Source organism: Ceratotherium simum, chromosome 18 (genome assembly GCF_057802395.1).
Source record: "Ceratotherium simum simum isolate JZ-2026a chromosome 18, ASM5780239v1, whole genome shotgun sequence".
Lineage (NCBI taxonomy): Eukaryota > Metazoa > Chordata > Mammalia > Perissodactyla > Rhinocerotidae > Ceratotherium > Ceratotherium simum.
In genome coordinates this window covers 48,369,435-48,393,192 of record NC_141917.1, presented here as the reverse complement: position 1 = coordinate 48,393,192, position 23,758 = coordinate 48,369,435, and the positions used below count along the sequence as shown (strand labels likewise).

At 36.4% G+C, this 23,758-nt stretch overlaps 1 protein-coding gene across 3 annotated transcripts in view; it reads right to left on the bottom strand.

Annotated features, from left to right (window-relative positions):
• The window catches only part of KIF2A (kinesin family member 2A), a 65,193-nt gene that overhangs the window by 26,750 nt on the left and 14,685 nt on the right, over positions 1-23,758 (bottom strand). For all 3 annotated transcript variants that reach the window (XM_087443315.1, XM_087443313.1, XM_087443314.1), the window contains exons 2-3: positions 1,606-1,700; positions 865-984 (exon numbers count right to left, since the gene is read on the bottom strand). In XM_087443315.1, coding sequence (XP_087299441.1) covers positions 865-984; positions 1,606-1,700 — 215 coding nt within the window. The remainder of the gene's footprint in view (positions 1-864; positions 985-1,605; positions 1,701-23,758) is intronic.

Below are 23,758 nucleotides of genomic sequence, written 5' to 3'. Positions count from 1 at the left end.
AAAGGAAGAAGAATTATCTTTCAAAAATAATAAAAGGGGCCGGCCCAGTGGCGCAAGCGGTTAAGTGCGCGCGCTCCGCTGCGGCGGCCCGGGGTTCGCTGGTTCAGATCCCGGGCGCGCACCGACACACTGCTTGGCAAGCCATGCTGTGGCGGCGTCCCATATAAAGTGGAGGAAGATGGGCACAGATGTTAGCCCAGGGCCGTCTTCCTCAGCAAAAAAAAAAAAAAAAGAGGAGGATTGGCGGATGTTAGCACAGGGCTGATCTCCTCACAAAAAAAAAATAATAATAATAATAATAATAATAATAATAAAAATAACATGCCTTTTATATTTTTGTAAAGATTAACTGTTAGGGAGGACACCGTATGATTTTAAAAGTCTATCTTCATAGATTATATGGAAGTAGTTAAACTATACTCTATCATTTCCCATCTTTCCTTAATATACAAATAGCAGAATTACTATTTCAAAAGACTATTAGGGTGGGAATTTATTATGAATAACAAAGTCATTCTTTCTTTATCGAAATTATACCTATTCACTCAACAAACACTGACAAGCAAATGGTTTTGACACATATCTCCTGAGAAGCTATTAGTCTTAGGAAAAATCCTAATCAGACAAGGAATTTCTAGGATCTTATCTAATGATTGTCATAACTGTGAATTAAAACAACCTCAATCCTTGAAAGTATGTATGTACATATATACGCATGTGGATGGTGGAAAGAATTAAGGTTTTTTTAAAGCAAGCAAACTAATATTTAAAACATACTCTTCACAGCCTGCCAATTTCAAACCTGAACACACACACATGCACGCGCATGCGCACACACACCTGCTTTGAATTTTCATCACTAACCTTTACAATTTTGTTTACTTTGGCTGAGGATGTTGGAGGTGGAGGTGTTTCTGGACTGGGCTCAATTTCTTCATCAGGTACAAGGTCAGGGTTAAGTGAAAAGATACTCTCCAGGTCAATCTGTTTTAAAAAACACATATATTTGCGAGTGAATTTTGACAATTAACCTTTTATTTTTCAAATAAATTTACACAGAGAATAAATGTTAAATGATTTCAGCATAATGAATGGTATTGCCCTGAAAACTAGATTATCTAGAATTATAACACACATATATTTAAAAAAAATCTCTGAAGCTAGCATTTTGTGGTCTTGATTATATGTCCAATCACATAAGACATGCAGGAGGAATCTACCTTTCTTTGAGTGAAACTATTCAATCATTTGAAAGTTTTTCAAGGAATGATAAAGAATACATGCTCTGGGCCGGCCCCGTGGCTTAGTGGTTAAGTGCGCGCGCTCCGCTACTGGCGGCCCGGGTTCGGATCCGGGCGCGCACCGATGCACCGCTTGTCCGGCCATGCTGAGGCCGAGTCCCACATACAGCAACTAGAAGGATGTGCAGCTATGACATACAACTATCTACTGGGGCTTTGGGGGAAAAATAAATAAATAAAATTATTAAAAAAAAAAAAAAAAAAAGAATACATGCTCTATATAAAAATTATATACTTTTGTTTTGTCTTATATTTGGAATCTTGATGGTAGGACTAGAAATAAAATTTAACCCAGTGATTATACCTCTTTGCCTTTTGTATCTCCATTTTCTATCCATTCAACAGTTACACTTTCATTATCTTCATTTAAAGATGTTACCATTGCTTGATGTATTCGGCCTAAATGGGAATAAAACATACATTTTTAAAATTATAGTATTCCTAAACACTGTCATACACAATTTTATAATTTACAAACTTTTAAAAGACTATGATATTACTTTTTTTCCAAGGAATTTCCAGACTCTCAGGATCAGGGGATGAACTTTGTTCACTGAATCATAAATCAATTTGCTCCTTGTCAAGACCATGAACTCAAGAAACTGAATGAGACTGAAAGTTTATTTTTAGCCCACACAATACATGGTTACACACTGGCATGGAATGTCTGAAATTTTATACTGTTAAACAGTTCTAATTACTAGAAAGTTTCCTTACTATGAGCCAACAATGACTTTGTAGAACACAGAACAAATATTTATAAAAGCAATTCTTAATACTATATGATATAAAATACTTTTTACTTAAAAATCACTAACATATACTATACAAATTGATAATATTATTTTAAAATTGAGAAACGGAATCTGAGTCCAAAAACGTTGAGAAATGCTAATCTAAAATGTTACCTTTCTGTATGTCGCTTATCTAAATCCATTCTACTCTTTGCTTCATCTGATGAACCCAGTACTTACCATCTGTAGAGAGAGGATATTATACTACGTAATGTATTAAACTTGTCCCTCTCTTAATATTGTGAATCTTACCTGTTAAGAGCTATAGATCTAAATAATTATTTTTAATTATTATGTAATATTCCATTATGTTTATCACAATTTATTTAATACCTATTGATGGTGACTTAAGTTATATGAAATTTTTCACTATTATAAAACATTGCAATGAATACTATTGCACATTTGTCATTATGTACTTGTCAGATTATTTCTTTGGGACAAATTCCTAGAAGTAGATCAATAAGTTTTATATATGTATGCGTGTGTTTGTATGTGTGTATGTATGTATGTATGTGTGTATATTTATATACATATTTCAACTTATTTTATCTGTTTTCATCTTACCCACCCATTTGATTATTAGTCAAATGAGGATAGAAACTATTTGTCATGTATCTGCACCTTCAATATTACCTAATAAAATGACAAACATGTGGAATTTTCCTATGTATTTCTTAAATGAAATCCTTAGGGCATCTATAATTTACCCTAGAATAACTTATAGCTCTTTAAATATCTAAAAAAAAGCCCCAGATACATAAAACAATGTTATTATAATAACACGGCATATGATATATTTAAAGAAAATACAGATAATTACTTTATAAGTATTACTGTTTACGCATGAAATTACTGTCAATCACTATCTTTTCTATATGGGCTCATATAAAAATCTGAAGAAGTAATAAATGAATATAATCTTGTTAAAAATTCAAATATTGAAGATATAAGTACTCTCAAGTGACATACTGGTGCTTTTTTAAAACTAAAATATATACCAGCAATCTTTCCATGACAGCATTATAGACCAACGTATTAATTTTAACAATCACATAGCATTTTATAAAAGGAATGTATCACAATTTATTCCTTTACTAAGAGTAATTTAAATTGTTTCCAACTGTTTGCCATTAAAAGATGTTGCACTGAGTATCTATCTGTATCTAAATGTGAATGTTTTCATAAATAAAATTTCTAGAAGCAGAATTAATGGGTCAAGGAAACTGAACTTTTTTTTTTTTTTATTGATGTTTTAATGGTTTCTAACATTGTGAAATTTTGGGTTGTACATTTTTGTTTGTCCATCACCACATATATGACTCCCTTCACCCCTTGTGCCCACCCCCCACCCCCACTGCCCTGGTAACCTCAGTCCAGTTTTCTCTGTCCATGTGTTGGTTTATATTCCACATATGAGTGAGATCATACAGGAAACTGAACTTCTTGATAGATAATCCAAAATTGTCCTCTATTTACATTCCCACCAACAATGAAACCTATTCCTCCACACTCTCATCAACACCGAGCATTATTAATTTAAAAATTTTTACCAATCTTATAGGCCAGTTCTTTTTTTAAGCTAATAATTTCTAAGCATGTATATGTCAAAGACTGGCTCATTTAATCTATATTGGTTCATTTCACACAACAAATATACCTATGAAGTATATATCTCCATTTTTAAAATGAGGAAACTGAAGCTCAATATTACACAGCTAATAAGTAGCATGGATTTGAACCTTGGTCAGACGCAAAAACACTTGTGATTATCACTATACTTCTCTACTCCCTTAAATTAAGCTGATGAAGAAGCCTATGTGGCTTAAATTCCAAACACCCCTGTAAAAATTTATAAACTGTAGCAAAGCACAACTCTCATCATGCACCAGAAACTCCTAGGGAGCTTTTACAAAATAAAATGATGATGCCTGAGTCTTACCCCCAGATAACGAGTCATTTCTTACCCATTACACTGCAGTCACTTTGGTGCAAGCCACCAATGCCTTGATCTTGGATTTCTGCAATTCTCTTCCAACTAGTCTGCCTGCTTTTACCCCATCTGCCCTTCTGTCTACTCTCCATAGAACAGCCTAAACATTCCTAAGTCAGATTATCTTACTCCTTTGCTCAAAACCTTCCAGTGGCTCCCCATCTCACACAGAGTAAAAGCCCAAGTCCTTCCAATGGCCTTTTAACGAGCTATAACAAGGCCCTACATGATCTGACCCCTCATTACCTCTGACTATGGTAATTTTCCATTTTACTGACTGATCTTTATCTCATACAATTCTCCCCCTTCCCCAAAAAAAGTTCTAGATGGTTCAAGGACTTAAATGTGAAAGACAATATAAAAGCAACTGAGTAAATAGTGGTGCCATTTACTGAGGTAAGTGGACGTTAGAGGGGAAGCAGGTGTTGGGGGATGGAGGGAAATGACGAGCCAGAAAATACTGGGAAGATTCAAGGGAGAGGCTTAAAAAAGGGAAATGAGATAATCCTCACTGCAATTTGATTTGGAAAGAAATTAGGTGAATAACCAGTAGAAGTGGTATGTGTCAGGTGGGTCCTCCAGGAAGCAAATGTTGGGACAGGAGGATGAGAGGAGGGAGGAATGATTTAGTCTACTGATAACTAGGTGTGCAACAAAAGGTGCAGACCAGTAGGACAAAATCTGTAGTAGGAATTTATAGATCACGATTTCACACTGACCTTAACCTCCAAAGACAGCCTAGAGATACAGCAAGGACAAAGAAAATCAAGGAGCTAACACCCAGTATCAGCAGTCTGCTCTACACTGTATCTCCACAACTTCAATTACCAATGCAGACCTCCAGAAAGCCTTAAGCCACAGAGCCTCTTAAATTAGCAGAGTCAAAACAGCTGACCACCAGTTAAGACTAAGCTCTAGGGGTTTAGTAGGGCAAGACTGAGATAATGTTGGCTTATCTCTAGCACGGTCCAGTTTACTTATCCAACAGGAAGAAATGAATATGAAATTCCAGTAATAAGAAATGAATAGAAAGACGGAGTTGAACAAGTGATGTCTTAAGTGTTGCTTTTTGTAGGTGGACCAGATAACTAGAAATATCTGCAGTACCTAAGCAGCATGGGGTTTTAATAATTTTATTTATTTATTTATTTTCCCCCAAAGCCCCAGTAGATAGTTGTATGTCGTAGCTGAACATGTTTCTAGTTGCTGCACGTGGGACGCGGCCTCAGCATGGCTGGAGAAGTGGTGCGTTGGGGCGTGCCCGGGATTCCAACCCAGGTCGCCAGTAGCGGAGCGCGCGCACTTAACCGCTGAGCCATGGGGCCCGCCTGCAGCATGGGGTTTTAATCATTCTTCTCAAAAGATGCCTCTAAAAAAAAATTTTTAAGCCTTACTTTTCCCAACATGGCTTTAAAGGTTTTTTTAAATTTATATATAGTTCAATTGAGATACTCAAATACTTCATTTTAAATTTAATAAAAATCTACAATTTCATTTTTTCAAAAGTCAATAAGCACCTGTTAACAAAGGTGTTAAGTAATAAAAAGAGGGAAAGATATATATGAAATTTTTCAAAGGAAAAAATCATTATGATTTAGTGATAACAAATAGGTATAATAGGAAAGTTCTGAGCCTGGATGACTGGGAAAATGATGGCACTAGTGGAAGAACAATGAAATACTTCATCCTAGGTCTCAGCTGTTAATAGGGATCATGCAATGAGTGTTAATAAGACAACTACAGATATAGAACTACAGCTTAGAGACAAATTAGGGCTGGAAATATCTTTCCCTCAGGAAGATTGTCTCAGGACAATGGAGGACATGGCCCTCCAAATACCATCCTACTTCTCTGGTTTGAGAAAATTCCTATACTCCATCCTCACTAACTCATTGCCCTTTGACTCTGATTCTCCATTTACTCTAGTGTGAATTATATTAAATATACTTGTACATTTTAAAAAATAAAGGAAATACCTGTGTATCCACCACCAGCCAGGTTAAGAAACAATCCCTTTGAAACCCCATATGTCCCCCTCCTTAAGTGAATCTCCCACCCTCTCTCGTTTTTCCCTCCACCAGCAGTAACCACTATCTTGATATTTGAGATAATCATACTGTGGCTTTTCTGTATAGTTTTGCCACTTATAAATGTAACACAAAAAAATCTAAACAGTTTGCCTACTTTTTAAGTGTATATAAATGGACTGACACTACTTTAAGACTTGTTTCTTTTGCACAACACTATTTTTCCAAGATTTATTTATGTTGTTATATATAACCATAGTCCACTCACTTTCACTACGTATGAATATGCCAAAATTTATCTATTCTACTGTTGATGGACATTTGTTTTTATGTTTTTGCTATTAGGAACAATGGTGCTATAGGCATTCTTATACAAATGTATTAATACAATTATGCAAGAATTTCTCTGGGATATATAATAAGAGAAGAAATATAGGGTATGCACATACGTAACTTTTCTAGTTAGTGCTACGATGTTTCCTATAGTGGCTGTATCCGCAATGATTCGTAACCCCACTAGCAATTAACTTCATATCCACAATAATACTTAACATTTGTCATATTTAATGTATTATATTGTGGTTCTAATTTCTCTGACTTCACGAGGTTATGCCTATTTTTGTGTCTGTTGGCCTTTCAGGCCGTTCGTATGTTTGTCTTTTTCTTATTACTTCTCTACAGAAATTGTCTACATATTCTTGGTATTAATCTTCTGTTATGTATGTTGCAAATATCTTCTCCAAAGTTGTGGCTTATCTTTTCACTTTCTTTATGGTGTCTTTTGATGAATATAAGTTCTTAATTTTAATGCAGGCAAATATATATTTCTCAATTATGGCTTTTTATGTCATAAAATTCTTCCTGAGATTCAGGTCACTAAGACAGTTTCTTACATTTTCTTCTAAAGTTTTACAAAGCCTTTTATATTCAGGACTGTGATCCACTGTCATTTTGATCTTTGTGTATGGCAATACAATTTCCATTTTTTTCCCCCATGGAAAACAATTTGTTCTAGCACCATTTCCTGAAAAGCCCTTCCTTCTCCTATTTATCTGCAATACTACATGTGGAAATTTCAAGCATACATGCATGCGTCTATTTCTTTATCCCTGAACCAAAATTACACTGTCTTAATTATTATTATAGCTTTGCAATAAGTCTTGCTATCTGGTAAAATAAGCCCTCCTGCCTTATTATTCTTTAAGTTTCTTTGATCTTCTTAGCCTTTTGCGTGTCTGTATAAATTTTAGAATCAGCTTGCCAAGTTTCAAAAATCAAAGAAACTAACAATAAAAAACTCACCTGTTAGGATTCTGATTGGAATTGCATTGAATATTTTGTTTTGGATTTTTCTATCATTGATCAAGAGTAATACAAGGCAGTCTTCCTTTCTCATACCAACCTTATTCTGGAATAGTTAGTGCAAAATTAGAATTATTTGAACCTTGAGTGTTTGGCAGGCACTAGTTAAAACTATCTTGGCTTAGGGTTTTATTTGTGAGAAGATTCAATGTCCTTAAAAATTATAGGATTATTGTAGTTTTCTATTTTTTTTTGTGAGGAAGATCGGCCCTGAGCTAACATCCATTGCCAATCTTCCTCTTTTTGCTGAGGAAGATTAGCCTTGAGGTAACATCTGTGCCTATCTTCCTCTATTTCGTATATGGGATTCTGCCACAGCATGGATTGATGGATGCGTAGGTCCATGCTGGGGACCCGAACCTGTGAACCCCAGGCCACTGAAGTGGAGCAGGGGAACTTAACTGCTAAGCCACCGGGCTGGCCCATGGAGTTTTCTATTCTTGACGGTTTTGGTAATTATATTTTCCTAGGAGATTTATATAAGTTTTCACATTTTGGGCATAAAGTTATTCATAAATTATGTTGAATGCCTGCGGCATCTGTAGTGATAATCACTTTTTCATTCCTAATTTTTCAACGTTTTTTCTTGATAAATCTCACCTGAGATTTGTCCATTTTATTCATCTTTTCCAAGAACAACTCTTGGTTTTGTTGAGCCCTTTTATTATGTATTATTAAATACTTAATTACTGCTCTTATTATTTCTTTCTTTCAACCTACTTTGGACATATTTTGCTGGGTTATTTTTTCTTGAATTCTCAAGATGGATGTTCAGCTCACTCATCTTTATCCTTTCTTTTTTCCTCATAAGCAATTAAAGCTACACATTTCTCTCCAAGAACTGCGTTAGCAGCATCTTGCTAATTTTTATATGTAGTATTTTTGTTATTGTTCAGTTCAAACTATTTTCTAATTTTCTTTATGATTCTTTGACTCTAGGTATCCTGTTAACGATTTCTAAGGGTGAGACACCTGACCATATTTCTAAAGGTGAGACATCTGACACAGAACAGATAAAGTCACAAATAATTGGTATGACCTCCCCAGTGCACAGCAGCTGAGTATCACCCCTGTATTTCTATCTTAATCTGAACTGGACTGCCTACTTTGGAGGAAAATTTCCTATAAACCTACCTCCAGGGAGCAAATTAGCAGCAACTTGTTATCAGCATCTTTAAAGAAGAGCCACACAACTCATTGTCTTCAAACAGTGAACCTGTTTTTTTAAATCCCCCCATCATCCTATAGGAGTCAAACTTGCACCATCCTTGCCTGCTCAGCCCCACCCATCCCTTAGTATTTCTGATCCATTTCTGCTCCATGATGGTATCTTGTTCTTGAGCTCAACTACGCCTTTTTGGTTTTCTCTTATGTATCTGGGGCAGAAGGATGCCAGTACATGAACCTTATTGTACTATATTGACCAGAAGTCCCAATCTATCTTTAATTCATACATCATATTCACAAAAAATGGGAGTCATATTTGAAAACTGTAAGTTCACACTATTATAGAAAATCAATATTACATAAATTAATAATAACTATTACAGTTTCAAAAATATGATTTTTTAAAAGTTAAAAATCTACAGACATTCAAAAGTTTTCAGCTTTATTTCAACCTACTTGTAAAGATAAATTACAGTGTAGAAAATGTCATCTCTTGAGAGTGAAGTAAAAAAATACTTCCAAAGAGTTTGAGGAAGTACAGGCAAATTCTGCAGAATCCCAATCCTTTTCCCAGTAGAACACTTCTTGATTTTTAATATCCAAACTTCATAAAACTTATCTCTCAGTGCAAGATATTTTGGCCAATGTTTATACAGGAAAAGATTTATATTTGTATATGCCAAAACTCAATTTGCATTTTAAACGAGTGTGCAAGAAAAATTCTGAGTTACATTCCAAATATAATTGATAGACGGTCAGAATATAAAAAAGCATGCCAAGTACCAAGTGATACAAAATGTAGGCACAGGATGATGCATGCATCATACTTAGTGTGAGCCATTTTCTGACACTGTGTGCTTGTCCTGAATGTATTTCCACAGCCTCTATTTATTTAGTCCTTGTTTTGCTTAGTGTTGAATCAGTGCCAAAATAAAATATTTAAGAAAATGTTGAAAGAAAACACTGGGGATGGGTGAAAAGCAATTATAACGGAAGAAAAGATTTTACTGTATATAAAACTGATTTGTTACCCTTACTGTTCGTTAAACATGACTACTTTACTTATATGTATGTGATTTATGGTGTCAGTTACATTTCTGAAATTGGTTAGGGTATGGGTTGACAATTAACACTGCAACTTTTTCCCATTTAAAATAAAGTCAAATAGGCTCCCAGTTAGCATTTTCACATACAACATCTGATTTTTAGGAACAGACTACGACTTTAAGTGGGAGATGATTGTGCATTGTTTAAAAACAGGATCCACATAGGTTTCTGCTATTGAGAACTAACAGACTTTTAAATATAAGAAATCATATGAGGGCCGGCTCCGTGGCTTAGCGGTTAAGTGCGCGCGCTCTGATGCTGGCGGCCGGGGTTCGGATCCCGGGCACGCCCCAAGGCACCACTTCTCCGTCCAACCCGAGGCCAAGTCCCACGTACAGCAACTAGAAGGATGTGAACCTATGACATACAACTATCTACTGGGGCTTTGGGGGGAAAAAAATGAATAAATAAAATCTTTAAAAAAAAAAAAAAAAAGAAATCATATGAGAACCATAGTAATTCTAAGAAAAAATCAGAGTTTATATTTGACTCTTTTTTTTTTTTTTTTTTTTTGGTGAGGAAGATTAGCCCTGAGCTAACATCCATTGCCAATCCTCCTCTTTTGCTGAGGAAGATTGGCTATGAGCTAACAAAAGTGCCCACCTTCCTCTACTTTATATGTGGGACGCCTGCCACAGCACAGCTTGATAAGCAGTGCATAGGTCCTCGCCCGGTATCCAAACCTGAGAACCCTGGGCCACTGAAGCAGAGCATGCAAACTTAACCACTACGCCACTGGGCTGGCCCCTATTTTTGACCATTTTTAATCTAAAAATGGCAATTTCGTATGGTTCAACCTAGCAGAAATGTAAATTTCACCCCAAATTTAGATGTCAGGATAATTTATAAAAATATTATCTGCTAAATCAAATAATATAAATGCATAAAATATTCTGAAATAATAACCTTTCTTTCAAAGCCATTTTATGTTTGATTCATTTTAAGAAATATCCTTACATCATTTAAGTCTTAACTTTTTGTTTGGTGAAATCAAAGGGAAAATAGTTCAGATCTCAACTTTTTAATATCTATTGGTAAGTATAAAGACAAATGATTTTTTAAAAAGAAAAAAACCCCACAAATGACTGAACAGAAGAACAAACTCTTGAATTCAAGCCATTTTTGCCCCAATGAACAAAAATAACAAATATATGCATTCTATATTTCAGGACCTTCTAATCTTTAAAATTAAGATGGTTACTTAAGATTGCTATTAGTTCTATTTAACTCGCCATAAAATCTCATATATTTATCAAGCTGTCAAAAAACAAGTTCTACATGTTGACAATTGCCTTTTGGTCTTTGAAAACAGGATCCTATTATATGTTTCCTAGTTCACAGCTGAATTCACAGCAGCTGTGAGGCTAAGAAATGCCAGCAACCAATTAGGCTGGCATAAACCCTGTCTAGCATATAAAGTATAATTTGGTTGCAAATGCAGAACATGAGAGCCAAAATAAAACAGCCAAGAATACTAATAAAATATAATTACAAGTACTTAAAAGTCTGAATATTTAAAATGCTAACAAATATATGTATTTTATTAAAAGGATACAGCGGTAGAACATTAGGAAAAATATGAAGTAACAATCAATTCTTTTCAGACTCACACCGTTTTTAAAAAGGTTGCAGCTGTGTCTGACATACCTAGGATTATAAACTTTACGTTTTTTTCCATTTCTAATTACCCTAATCATAGAGGTGAGGTGTACACGAGCATACATGTGACAAGTCTTCCTAAAAAGTAGACATTATTTTTATCAGTCCCTCTTGAGCTGTTTCTATGAAATATTCTTTTCATACCTCTAAATAGTAAGACGCTAATAAAATTTTAAAAACCAAACCATGTAAGAATAACACAACTCAAATGATTAGTAAAAATAAAACTTGAATTATGATTGTTTATAATAGCAATTTCCAAACCTTTTGAAGTTGTTACAATCTACTGTTTTTGTTTAAAGTTTGATAAATTTAAAAATATGACAAAAATTAATGCTTTATAAATATCACTAGCTAAAAATATTTTTAAAATTTTTACACGAACTTTGAAAAAACCGAGTCACCTGTCATTCATGCGTATATAGCCATGTAATGAAAATTAATACAATATTTAGCTTATATGCTAATAAATTAAAATATATAGTCTCTAGGGTATTTATTCTTCATAAAACCTCTGGTAACCTCCTTAATTTTCAATCAGAATACCACTGCATAATTTGAAAGGCTTTTTTTTACTGACTTTTAAAAAAATGGTAATAAAATCTAGTTTTCTCCTCTTGTACCTCTGCAAAAGCAGGGACTAAGAAGAAAAGCAAGCATAAATATCCATTGTCAGAAGAACGAAGAAGTAAATATTACTCTGAATTATAAAATCACACATTCAAAACAAGTGCTTGGCAGGATAATGTTTCCAGAGGGTGAGTAAAACACATATGCTTACTCAAGGCAGTTGGTAAACAGATATCTAAAAGAAGCACTTTCTTCCAAGTCAGTTCCTATCAGAAGAGAATCCTGATAAATTAAAAGACAGACCTCAAAACTTTTGCGACTTCATATCATGTGATTGATTAAAATGTCTTAAATAGGTTTCTCATTTTTTCTTAAACTTTGTATAAAATATTGATTCTAGTAAAATAAATCAATTGTATATTTAGTTACAAGAACCAAGTGCCAGTGTATAATGAAAATTCAAAAATTTGAGTGCATCTTTCCAAATAGAGTCATAGCAAAACATGTTATGTTAACTAGCCTTTGCTGTCTAAGAAGGTTTGTTTTAAAGCTGTCTTTTAAAAACAGATAGAATTCCTTTCTTCAACTTATTAAAAGGATGTTCCTTCAAGAACACGAAAATAATCCAATAAGAAAAAGTTGGGAAAATGGAGATTGCCAAAATGCTGCTTTAAAATAGAAGGACTAAATATGAAAAAGGATGCTATTAAAAGCATTATTTAGAAAATGAAAAATTGTTAACTACACAGTAATATTTATACATTATTTCTTGTCTTGCCAGCTGCCTCAAAACAGTTTATAATTTATTATTTATATTCTCTCCAACGGTAAATGTCAATCTGTTCCTAGATGCCACTGACCAGTAAATGAGGACAGAAGAGAATCTGGTGATTTGTTGGAGATCATTACAGCAGAGCCTGCAGAAGTCAAACCCCCAAACTCTGATATCCAGGTTTTGTTAGCTAATCTAAGCAGTGATGAAAAGAATCCTTAATGAGGACTATGTAAGCATCACACCTTCTTTCGATAGCTTTGGTGGAACAAGGAGCCATTAGAGAGGGACACAAATAATGCCTCAGCTGACACTGGTAACAGTGCTGTTGCTGTTTAGAGAATCCCTGGGGAATGTGACTTTGCCAAACATAGAGACCTTTTTGTTTTGGTTTATCACATTTAAGATGTTACTGTTTATAACTAAATTAAAAAGTTCTAGCATTTTCCTTCTTAAACACAGAGGTGGAATTTTAACACCAGAAGAGAAAAATGGGATGAGGACAGCTAAGAATTTTTGTGAAGAAAATACAACTTAAAAATGGGATAAACTTCATTCATATTGTAAACGAACTACAAATTTTCAACTTCTTACCTCATCTGTCCATTGTTTTGAAAAGAGATGTGAAAATTTAATACTGCTCAGTTCCTCTGGGGTAACAGGGAAACTTCAGATCTTGTCGGGGTTTTTTTGTGATGACTGAACCACATGCACACTAACAATTTGGGTAGAATTATCATTTAGAAGGGCCTATTGTGCAGCTTTTTAGAAAATTTCCATCCTGAATTTGCAAAGGTAATAAAAAATGTCATAAAGAGGACATGATACCATTAAAAAGTATTAAAAATCACTGTAGTTTCCCAATATTATTCTGCATATTTGGGGGTGGCAGAAGGGAGAATTAAAAAACTGTCTAAAACCACCAGTAAAGAGAACATAAAAACTGAATTTCTAAAATCATGATAAGTTATATTAGGATCCTAGCTGAAATAGTGAAAATGCAAAAAAAAAAAACCCAAAAAACACAAAACAGCATTAAAAAATTCATAAAGCTGGGCCGGCCTGGTGGCTTAGCGGTTAAGTGCAAGCGCTCCGCTGCTGGCGGCCCGGGTTCGGATCCCGGGCGTGCACCGACGCACTGCTTCTCCGGCCATGCTGAGGCATGTCCCACATACAGCAACTAGAAGGATGTGCAACTATGACATACAACTATGTACTGGGGCTTTGGGGGGGGCGGATTAAAAAATTCATAAAGCTTATTAACTAAAGTTTATTAACTAAATAAATCTCAACACAATTAAAAGACCATTTTTCATATTTACATCCCTTTACATGACAGAATATCAGAAATATGTCTTTATTCATTTGTTAAAGAATAAAAGATTTGCTATCTAGAATACCACATTTTCACAAGTGGTGTGTTGTTAAAATAACATGTTGCTGACAGGCCAAAGTTCTGAGGAAGAACGGCCTTTCACAGATGTTCTGCTGGATATGTTGAGCAATGCTATCTAATTGCTCTCTGGTTTAAATTTTTATTTACTGAAAAGGGAATTCCATATCAATACAGCTGTGCTATTCCGTGAACTTTTCATAGCTACATGTAGATATCATCGTCTCTTATGCTTAAATAAATCCTTACAGGACATAACCATCTTTTGGAATGTTTTTCAAGAGTTTTCAACAGCAGTAACCCAGGCAATGTAGACTTGTACATACATTTATTAACAAAACTTAAACATAACTCAGAAAGCCGCCAAAAACATAAAATGTTCAGCCATTCCAACTGGTTTTCAGCAACCTTCCTAACTTTCATTAGGGAATTTAAGGTCTGAATTCGGGTGACTGAGTGAAATAAGTGTTTAGTAAAAGTTGCAGACGTGCTAAATGAGGACACCAAGCTGACTGATAACATCAGAATCTTTCAAAAAAAAAAAAAGCCCTCTCACTGATAAAGACACTAAGCAATCTAAATATTCTACTAGGAGATGAATCTTACTGTATAACAGTTAGAAGGGAAACTTTCTACCGTCTATTGAAACAGCAGCATATACCAACACTAATAAGAAAAAAATCCCTAGTATTGAAAAGCTAGCCTGTCTACCCTTCCTGTCTTCCAGGATAATGGGACAAAAGAGCTTCCCCGGAAACCTTAAAGCATGTTATAAACACATAAGTGATTTTCAAAAACACATATTCCAAAAGAGCATTTTGTCACCAGAAAAGGAAAAATACGGAAAATGCCTATCCAAGCCAAATAATGATACCTACACTTAAACATTAAAAATAAAACTGCTAGAGACATAGATGAAATACTAACTGAAAATGCTGAGTGTTTGGTCATACTAGCACAATGTTAAATCAATCAGCATGGAAGATGAATTAGTTTAATTTTAAACGTCATCCTTAACCACTATACAAAAATGCATTCCTTCATGCATTATTGTGTTGCTGTGGTGTTGAACAACAGTCCATAACTCCTTAGCTATAGACACATAACTCCTTAGCTGAGTAACTCCTTAGCTATAGACTGAATTGTGTCCCCCCAAAATTCATCCGTGGAAGTCCTATACACCAATGTGACGGTGTTTAGAGATGGGGCCTTTGGTAGGTAGTTAGGGTTAAATGAGGTCATGAGAGAGGGGCCCTTATGACGGGATTTGTGGCTTTATAAGGGGAAGAGGGAGATGTTCTCTTTCCACCATGTGAGGACACAGTAAGAAGATGGCTGCCTGCAAGACAGGAAGAGTGCCCTTACCAGGAACCCAATCAGCCAGCACTTTGATCTTAGTTGGACTTTCCAGCCTCCAGAACTGTGAGAAATAAAAGTCTGTTGTTTAAGCCACCCAGTCTATGGTATTTTGTTACAGCACTCCAAACAGACTCATACAACCTATTTCAAATGGGGCAGGCCATAATCAGGCATTGGTGATACAAAGATGAATAAGGCACAGTCCTTGCCCTGTGCCAAAATCTCACTCCCTAATTGTAATGTCACTACTTCTCCCAGGAATTTGTCATCACAATTTCTTTCATTCTACCTATGGAAGTGGCTCTGAGCCAGAGAAATTTCTGCTTTCAATACCTGGCCAATTTGGCTTAAGAGAACAGATGATCACTCCTTTAAGCCCTTTTATCACTAGGGTAGAATGTGGAAGAGCAAATTCAGTGTGGTTAAAGCAAAAGGAACACAAAGAAAAGCAGAGCCATAGAAGCTCATTGTGGAGAGACAGGCTCAAGTCATATGATGAGTCTGGTTTTGTACATATTAAGTTTGAGATATCTATTAGACCTCTAGTGGAGATATCAGTATCTCCATACATAGAGTACACATCTGACAGACTGAGGATGGTGCAGGTTGAAGATAAAAGCTTGAGAATTGTCAGTATATAGATCACACATTTTCAAGAGGGGGCAAAAACTGGCTCTTTGGAAGGGGAGATCTTAGATATTACAACAGTTTGCAGCTCTCCAAAGGGCCAGAGCACATAAACAAATACACAGTATATGTGATATTAAAATTTCATGGGAGGGTGTGATTAGGAAAAAAATGTCTAAAATGGCTCTTTGGAGGGGGACAATAATGAAAAAAGGTTTGAAAACCACTGATATAAATAGTACTTAAGGCAATGAAAGTGGATGTGATCACCAAGAGAATGAGGGTAGAAGTCCTGGTCTTCAATGCATAGAGGTCAGGGAGACAACGAGATACCAGCAAAGGTGATCAAGAAGTTGCCAGAGAAAAAGAAGAAAAATGAAGACAGTAGATCCTAGAAGCCAAGTGAAGAAGGTATTTCAAGGAAGAGAGTGCATTAACTGCACTAAATGCTGTTAAGAGATCACGTAAAATCAGAGCAATGCCAAAAAGTGAAAGTGGGATCAAGAGGTTTTGTTTTTGTTTTTTTAAGATGAAAGAAATAGTATTCCAATATTTTGATGGAAATGATTCAGTGAAGAAGAAAATAGTGATGATGCAGCACAAAAAGAACTGATGAAGTGGTAACTTTGGGCAGGAGACAGGGGACAGAATCTAGTGCACAAGTGGAAGAAACTGGCCTAAACAGGAACAGAGCTTATCCATGGCAAAGCAAGGAAGGCAGAGTTATAGACGCAGATACTGGTACTTGGGTAGATGTGGTAGCCTCGCAGAAGTTCTTTTCTGATTGCTCATATTTCTCAGTGGTCGAATGACAAGCAAGGTCATCTGCATAGAGTGTTGCTGAGTAAACAAACACTACTGATTTTATGACAAAAGTCAGCTAGGAAACAGTGAATGGGTACAGATATGACTGTGCTCATTCAAGGAAGGTAGCCACGAAATTAAATTGTGATCAGTCAGCTTAATTATGATTTTTCCCCCTCCATTCAATTTCAGACAATCAAGAAAGGGCAAGGAGGTTTAAAATATATATAAGGGAGTGATTTGGGGTCTTCCCAATCAAGAGGGGGCAAGGGAATTGAAGTTACACACATAAGGGAGTGCTTATAAGAAAGCAAGTGAGGACACGAGGGGAGGAAGGAACAATAAAAAGTGGTAGGATTATAAATCCTGGTGGGGTCAAAAGATTAGAGGAGTCAGGATACTAGAGAGAATATGCTGGAAAGACAGAATGGTGACTGAAAACTAGGATGCTTGAAACTGAGATTATGGAGATAGTGCATGGAGATGTCAAGTATAGTGAGCTAAGGCCAAGGGCTAGATTACTGAAAAGAAGGAAGGAAAGAAGTTCAAAGAACTGAGAGAGAGAAGGATCATCTATATATGAATGCTGCAATTACCAAGAAACACGGTAAGAGTAGGGTAGGAGAGAATAACAGTGAGTCAGGAGCAAAAATCTTCAAGGAATTAGGGAAGTTGGCAATATCTGAGACTTCCATCTTGGGAAAGCAGGTAATGATGTTTCCATTAAGCAAGAAAAGGAATACAGAAAATACAGAAATCTGGAGATAAAGGCAATGGATTCCATTTTTGATGAGTTTGATCTGAAATACTGGCTGGAAATCCATGTGGTAATATCTAGAAGGTGGATCTGAAATGCAAAAAAAAGATTAGATCTGAAGGAACATTTTAAGTAAGTTTTTATTTTAAAAGATTTTAATTCTATTATTAAAAATTGCAAACATATATTATAAACACCAAATACTCTTCATTCGGTTTTATTAATTTTTAACACATGGCCAATCCTATTGCCACTCCTCCCACCACCATGTCTGGATTCAAAGATTTCATAAAAATTTATCCACATTTACTTCAGTATGTATGGAGATACAATTTTATGGATTTTTCACATTCTCCTTTAAAAAAAAAAGAACCCTCTAAAGCATTTATTTTTCTTCTTTTCCCACATGTTTTGGTACAGCTGGAAGGGTTTTTAGGAAATTGAACCACATGCCATTGATCTGTTTTAAAATAACGTTAAGGATATGATCATGAAGGAAACTAAAATCATCTTTACCATAGTACACGTTTAAACTCTACTTACCATATAACTCTTTATGTCTGGCTTTGTGCTGTGCTTACTACGGTTTCTCTAAATCCCTGATACATTATACCATATATGCACACCTACACACATAATAAACAGCCTCCTCTCACCTTTCAACTCTGGTAACAAAGACAGCTGACGTTGCGACTAGGATATCAATATATTCCAAGGCCTTATTTATGCTGTATCAAAAAACTGCAATGTATTTGCTGACAAATGCTAAATTAATTTGCTTTCTAGGTTAAAAGATCAAGAATCAGTGTTAGGGGGCCTGCCTGGTGGCGCAAGTGGTTAAGTGCGCACATTCCGCTGCGGCGGCCCAGGGTCCGCCAGTTCGGATCCCGGGCGCACACTAACGCACCTCTTGGCAAGCCATGCTGTGGCGGCGTCCCATATAAAGTGGAGGGAGATGGACACGGATGTTAGCCCAGGGCCTGTCTTCCTCAGCAAAAAAAAGAGGAGGATTGGCAGATGTTAGCTCAGGGCCGATCTTCCTCACACACACACACACAAAAGAATCAGTATTAGGATCAAAGAAGAACATATGTAAATATTTTAGGTGATATAGGTCATGAAAAGGACCGTAGAAGTGAAAGGATGTAAAAGCAGGTCACATCTTGGATTAGGCAATGGTTTCTTAGATATAAACAAAAGCACAAAAACGAAAAATAGATAAATTGGATTTCATAAAAATTAAAAACTTTTGTGCTTCAAAGGATACTAATGAAGAAAGGGAAAAGACAACTCATAGAATGGGAGAAAATACCTGTAAAGCATACATCTGATAAGGAAATACTATCCAGAATATATAAAGAACTTTTACAACTCAACAATAAAGACAAATAACGTAATTTTTTAAATGGGGAAAGAATCTGAAGAGACATTTCTCTACAGACGATACACAAGTGGCTAATAAGGACATTCAAACTCACAAGGACGGCTATAATAAAAAAGCTATAATAAAAAAGACAGGCAATAACAAGCTTTGGCAAGGATGCAGAGAAACTGGAACCCTCAAATATTACTGGTGAGAATGTAAAATGGTGTAGTCATGGAAAACAGCATGACAGGACCGGCCCCGTGGCTTGGCGGTTAAGTGCACGCGCTCTGCTACTGGCGGCCCGGGTTCGGATCCCGGGCGCGCACCGGCGCACCGCTTCTCTGGCCACGCTGAGGCCGCGTCCCACATACAGCAACTAGAAGGATGTGCAACTATGACATACAACTATCTACTGGGGCTTTGGGAGGGGAAAAAAAAAAGGAGGAGGATTGGCAATAGATGTTAGCTCAGAGCCGGTCTTCCTCAGCAAAAAGGGGAGAATTAGCATGGACGTTACCTCAGGGCTAATCTTCCTCACAAAACAAAACAAAACAAAACAGCATGACAGTTCCTCAACGAATTAAACACAGTTACCACACGACCCAGAAATTCCACTCCTAGGTATATACCCAAGAAAACTAAAAACATATGTCTACACAAAAACTTGTAGATGAATGCTACTCATAAATAGCAAAAAAAAAAAAAAAAAAAAAAAGGAAACAATCCAAAAGTCCATCAATTGATGAATTGGATAAGCAAAATGGAGTATTATTCAGGTACAGAAAAGAATAAACTACTGAAACATGCTACAACATGAATAAACTTTGAGCATGGCTTATGCTAGGTAAAGAAGTTAAACATTAAAGGTTACATATTGTATGGTTCCACTTATATATGTAATGTCCAGAACAGGCAAATCCATAAAGATAGAAAGCTGATCAGTGGAGGCCAGGGGCTAGAGTGAAGGGGGAATGCAGAGTGACAGCTTATCAGTGTATGGGTTTCTTTTTGGGGCGATGAAAACGTTCTGAAATTAGATAGTGATAATAGTTGCACAACTTTGTGAATATACTTAAAACCACTGAATTATATACTCTACAAGGGTGAATTTTTTTTCCCATCTGGAATTTTACTTTTTCCTTATTGAGATATAACCAACATGTAACATTAGTTTCAGGTGTACAACATAATGATTCGATATTTGTATATATTGTGAAATGTTCACCACAATAAGTCTAGTTAACATCCATCACCACACATAGCTACAAATTTTTCTTCTCATGAGAACTTTCAAGATTCATTCTCTTAGCAACTTTCAAATATACAACACAGTATTGTTAACTATAGTCACCATGCTGTACATTATAATCCATTACTTATTTTATATTTGGAAGTTTGTACCTTTTGATCCCCTTCCCCCATTTCATGCACCTCCCACTCCCTGCCTCCAGGAACCACCAATCTGTTCTTTCTCTATGAGTATGGTTTTTGTTTTGTTTCTTTAGATTCCATATATAAGTGAGATCATATGGTATTTGTCTTTCTCTGTCTGACTTATTTCACTTAGTATAGTGCCCTCAAGAGCCATCTATGTTGTAGCAAATGGCAAGATTTCCTTTCCTCCTTTTTATGGCTGAATAATATTCCACTGTATATATACACCACATTTTCTTTATCCACTCATCCACTGATGGATGCTTAGGTTGTTTCCATGTCTTGGCTATCGTAAATAATGCTGCAATGAACATGGGGGTGCAGATATCTTTTCGAGATAGGATTTTGTTTCCTTTGGATAAACACCCAGAAGTAAAATTACTGGATCATATGGTAGTTCTATTTTTAATTTTTTGAGGAACCTCCATACTGTTTTCCATAGTCGTTGTACCCACTTACATCCCCACCAACAGAGTACACATCCTTTTCTCCACATCCTCGCCAACACTTGTTATTTCTCGTCTTCTTGATAACAGCCATTCTAACAAGTGTGAGGTGATATCTCATTGTGGTTTTGATTTGCATTTCCCTCATGATTAGTGATGTTGAGCACCTTTTCATGTACCTGTTAGCCATTCATATGTCTTCTTTGGAAAAATGTCTATTCAGAACCTCTGCCCATTTTTTTCCTTTAAAACTTTATTTATTTATTTATTTTGTGAGGAAGATCAGCCCTGAGCTAACATCCATGCTAATCCTCCTCTTTTTGCTGAGGAAGACTGGCTCTGAGCTAACATCTATTGCCAATCCTCCTCTTTTTTATCCCCCAATGCCCCAGCAGATAGTTGTGTGTCATAGCTGCACATCCTTCTAGTTGCTGTATGTGGGACACTGCCTCAGCATGGCCAGAGAAGCGGTGCGTCGGTGCATGCCCAGGATCCGAACCTGGGCCGCCAGTAGCGGAGCGCACGCACTTAACTGGTAAGCCATGGGGCCGGGCCCCATGCCCATTTTTTAATCCAACTGTTTTTTTTTTGCTATTCTTTATACATTTTGGGTGTTAACCCAATCATACATATGATTTGCAAATGTTTTCTCCCATTCAGTAGGTTGTCTTTTCATTTTGTTGATGGTTTCCTTTGCTGAGCAGACGCTTTTTAATTTGATGTAGTCTCATTTGCTTATTTTTGCTTTTGTTCCCTAAAAAGGGTAAATTTTATATTTGCATTATACCCCAAATAAAAAAAAAAAGAAGTAGGTCACAGTAATTAGGGAAATAGAAGAGGACCAATGATAGAACTCTGGGAAACATCAACATTTAAGAGGCAGACAAGGAGCAAGAACTTAGAAAGGAGATTAGGAAGAATAGTTCAAGAAGTAGGAAGAGAACTCATATAACAAGGTACAATCAAGTTCAAGGAAACAACATCAAAAACTAGAAGGAGATAGACAAAAAGTACTACAATTGACCCAAAAAAAGTGAAAAAATGTTCACCTTTACTAGTAATAACATAAATTTAAATAACAATTCACCATTTTTGCCTATGAAAAGATTTTTAAAAAACAACTTTATTGAGATATAATTCACATAACACCAGCTCTGGTGGTCCAGTGGTTAAGATTCTGTGCTGTGAGCGCTGAGGCCCCAGGTTTGCTTCCTGGTCAGGGAACCACGCCACACCACTCGTCTGTCAGTTGTCATACTGTGGCAGCTGTGTGTTGCTGTGATGCTGAAAGCTATGCCACTGGTATTTAGAATACCAGCAGGGTCACCCATGGTGGACAGGGTTCAGCAGAGCTACCAGACTAAGACAGACTAGGAAGAAGGACCTGGCCACCTACTTCTGAAAAAACTGTCCATGAAAACTCTATGAATAGCAGCGGAGCATTGTCTGATATAGCGCCGGAAGGTGAGAGGCTTGCACCAAAAAACAGGCAGGGTTCCACTCTGCTGTACACAGGGTCTCTAGGAGTCAGAATCGACTTGATGGCACTAACAACAAAATTCACATAACATACCATTCATCCATTTAAAGTATACAATTTAATGGTTTTTAGTATATTCACAGATATTTGCAACCAACACTGCAGTCAATTTTATATTTTAATCATCTCAAAAAGACACTCCATACCTTTCAGCTATCACTCCCCCAGTCCTCCAAAACCACCCCCCCAGTCATAAGCAATTACTAATATACTTTCTATCTCTAAAGATTCGCCTATTACTGATACTTCACATAAATAGAATCATATAATGTGGTCTTTTGTCACTGGCTACTTTCACTAAACATAACGTTTTCAATGCTTGTCCATGTTGTAATATTCCATCATGTGAATAAATCACAATTTGTTTATTATGAGTCAATGGATATGTGGGTTGTTTCCACCTTCTGGCTATTACGAATAATGCCATAAACATTTATGTACATGTTGTCATACAGACAGATGTTTTCATTTCTCTTGAGTATACTCCTAGGACACAGCATTGTTTTGTTTTGTTTTTTTTAAAGACTATTTTTTTGTGTGTGTGAGGCAGATTAGCCCTGAGCTAACATCTGTCACCAATCCTCCCCTTCTTGCTGAGGAAGACTGGCCCTGGGCTAATATCTGTGCCCATCTTCCTCTACTTTTATATGGGACACCGCAGCATGACTTGAAAAGCGATGTGCTGGTGCACACCCAGGATGTGAACGCCGGGCCGCCACAGTGGAGCTCGCGCACTTAACCGCTACGCCACCGGGCCAGCCCCCAAAGACTATTTTTTTAGAGCAGTTTTAGCCTTAGGTACACAGCAAAACTGAGCAGAAGGTACAGAGATTTTCCATATACCTCACGTCCTCACACATGCATAGCCTCTACCATTAGCAACATCTCCCACCAGAGTACTACATTTGTTACAACTGATGAACTTACACCGACATATCATAATTGCCCAGACCCCAATACGTTTCACTCTTGGTGTTGTGCATTCTATAGGTTTGAACACATGTTTAATGACATGTACCCACCACTATATTATCATACAGAGTATTTTCACTGCCCTAAAAATCCTCTGTGCTATGCTTATTCATCCCTCCTCCCACTCCCAACCCCTTGAGAAGGTTTTTATTTATTTATTTTTTTTTTAAGATTTTATTTATTTATTTTTCCCCAAAGCCCCAGTAGATAGTTGTGTGTCACAGCTGCACATCCTTCTAGTTGCTGTATGTGGGACGCGGCCTCAGCATGGCCGGAGAAGCAGCGCGTCGGTGCGAGCCTGGGATCCG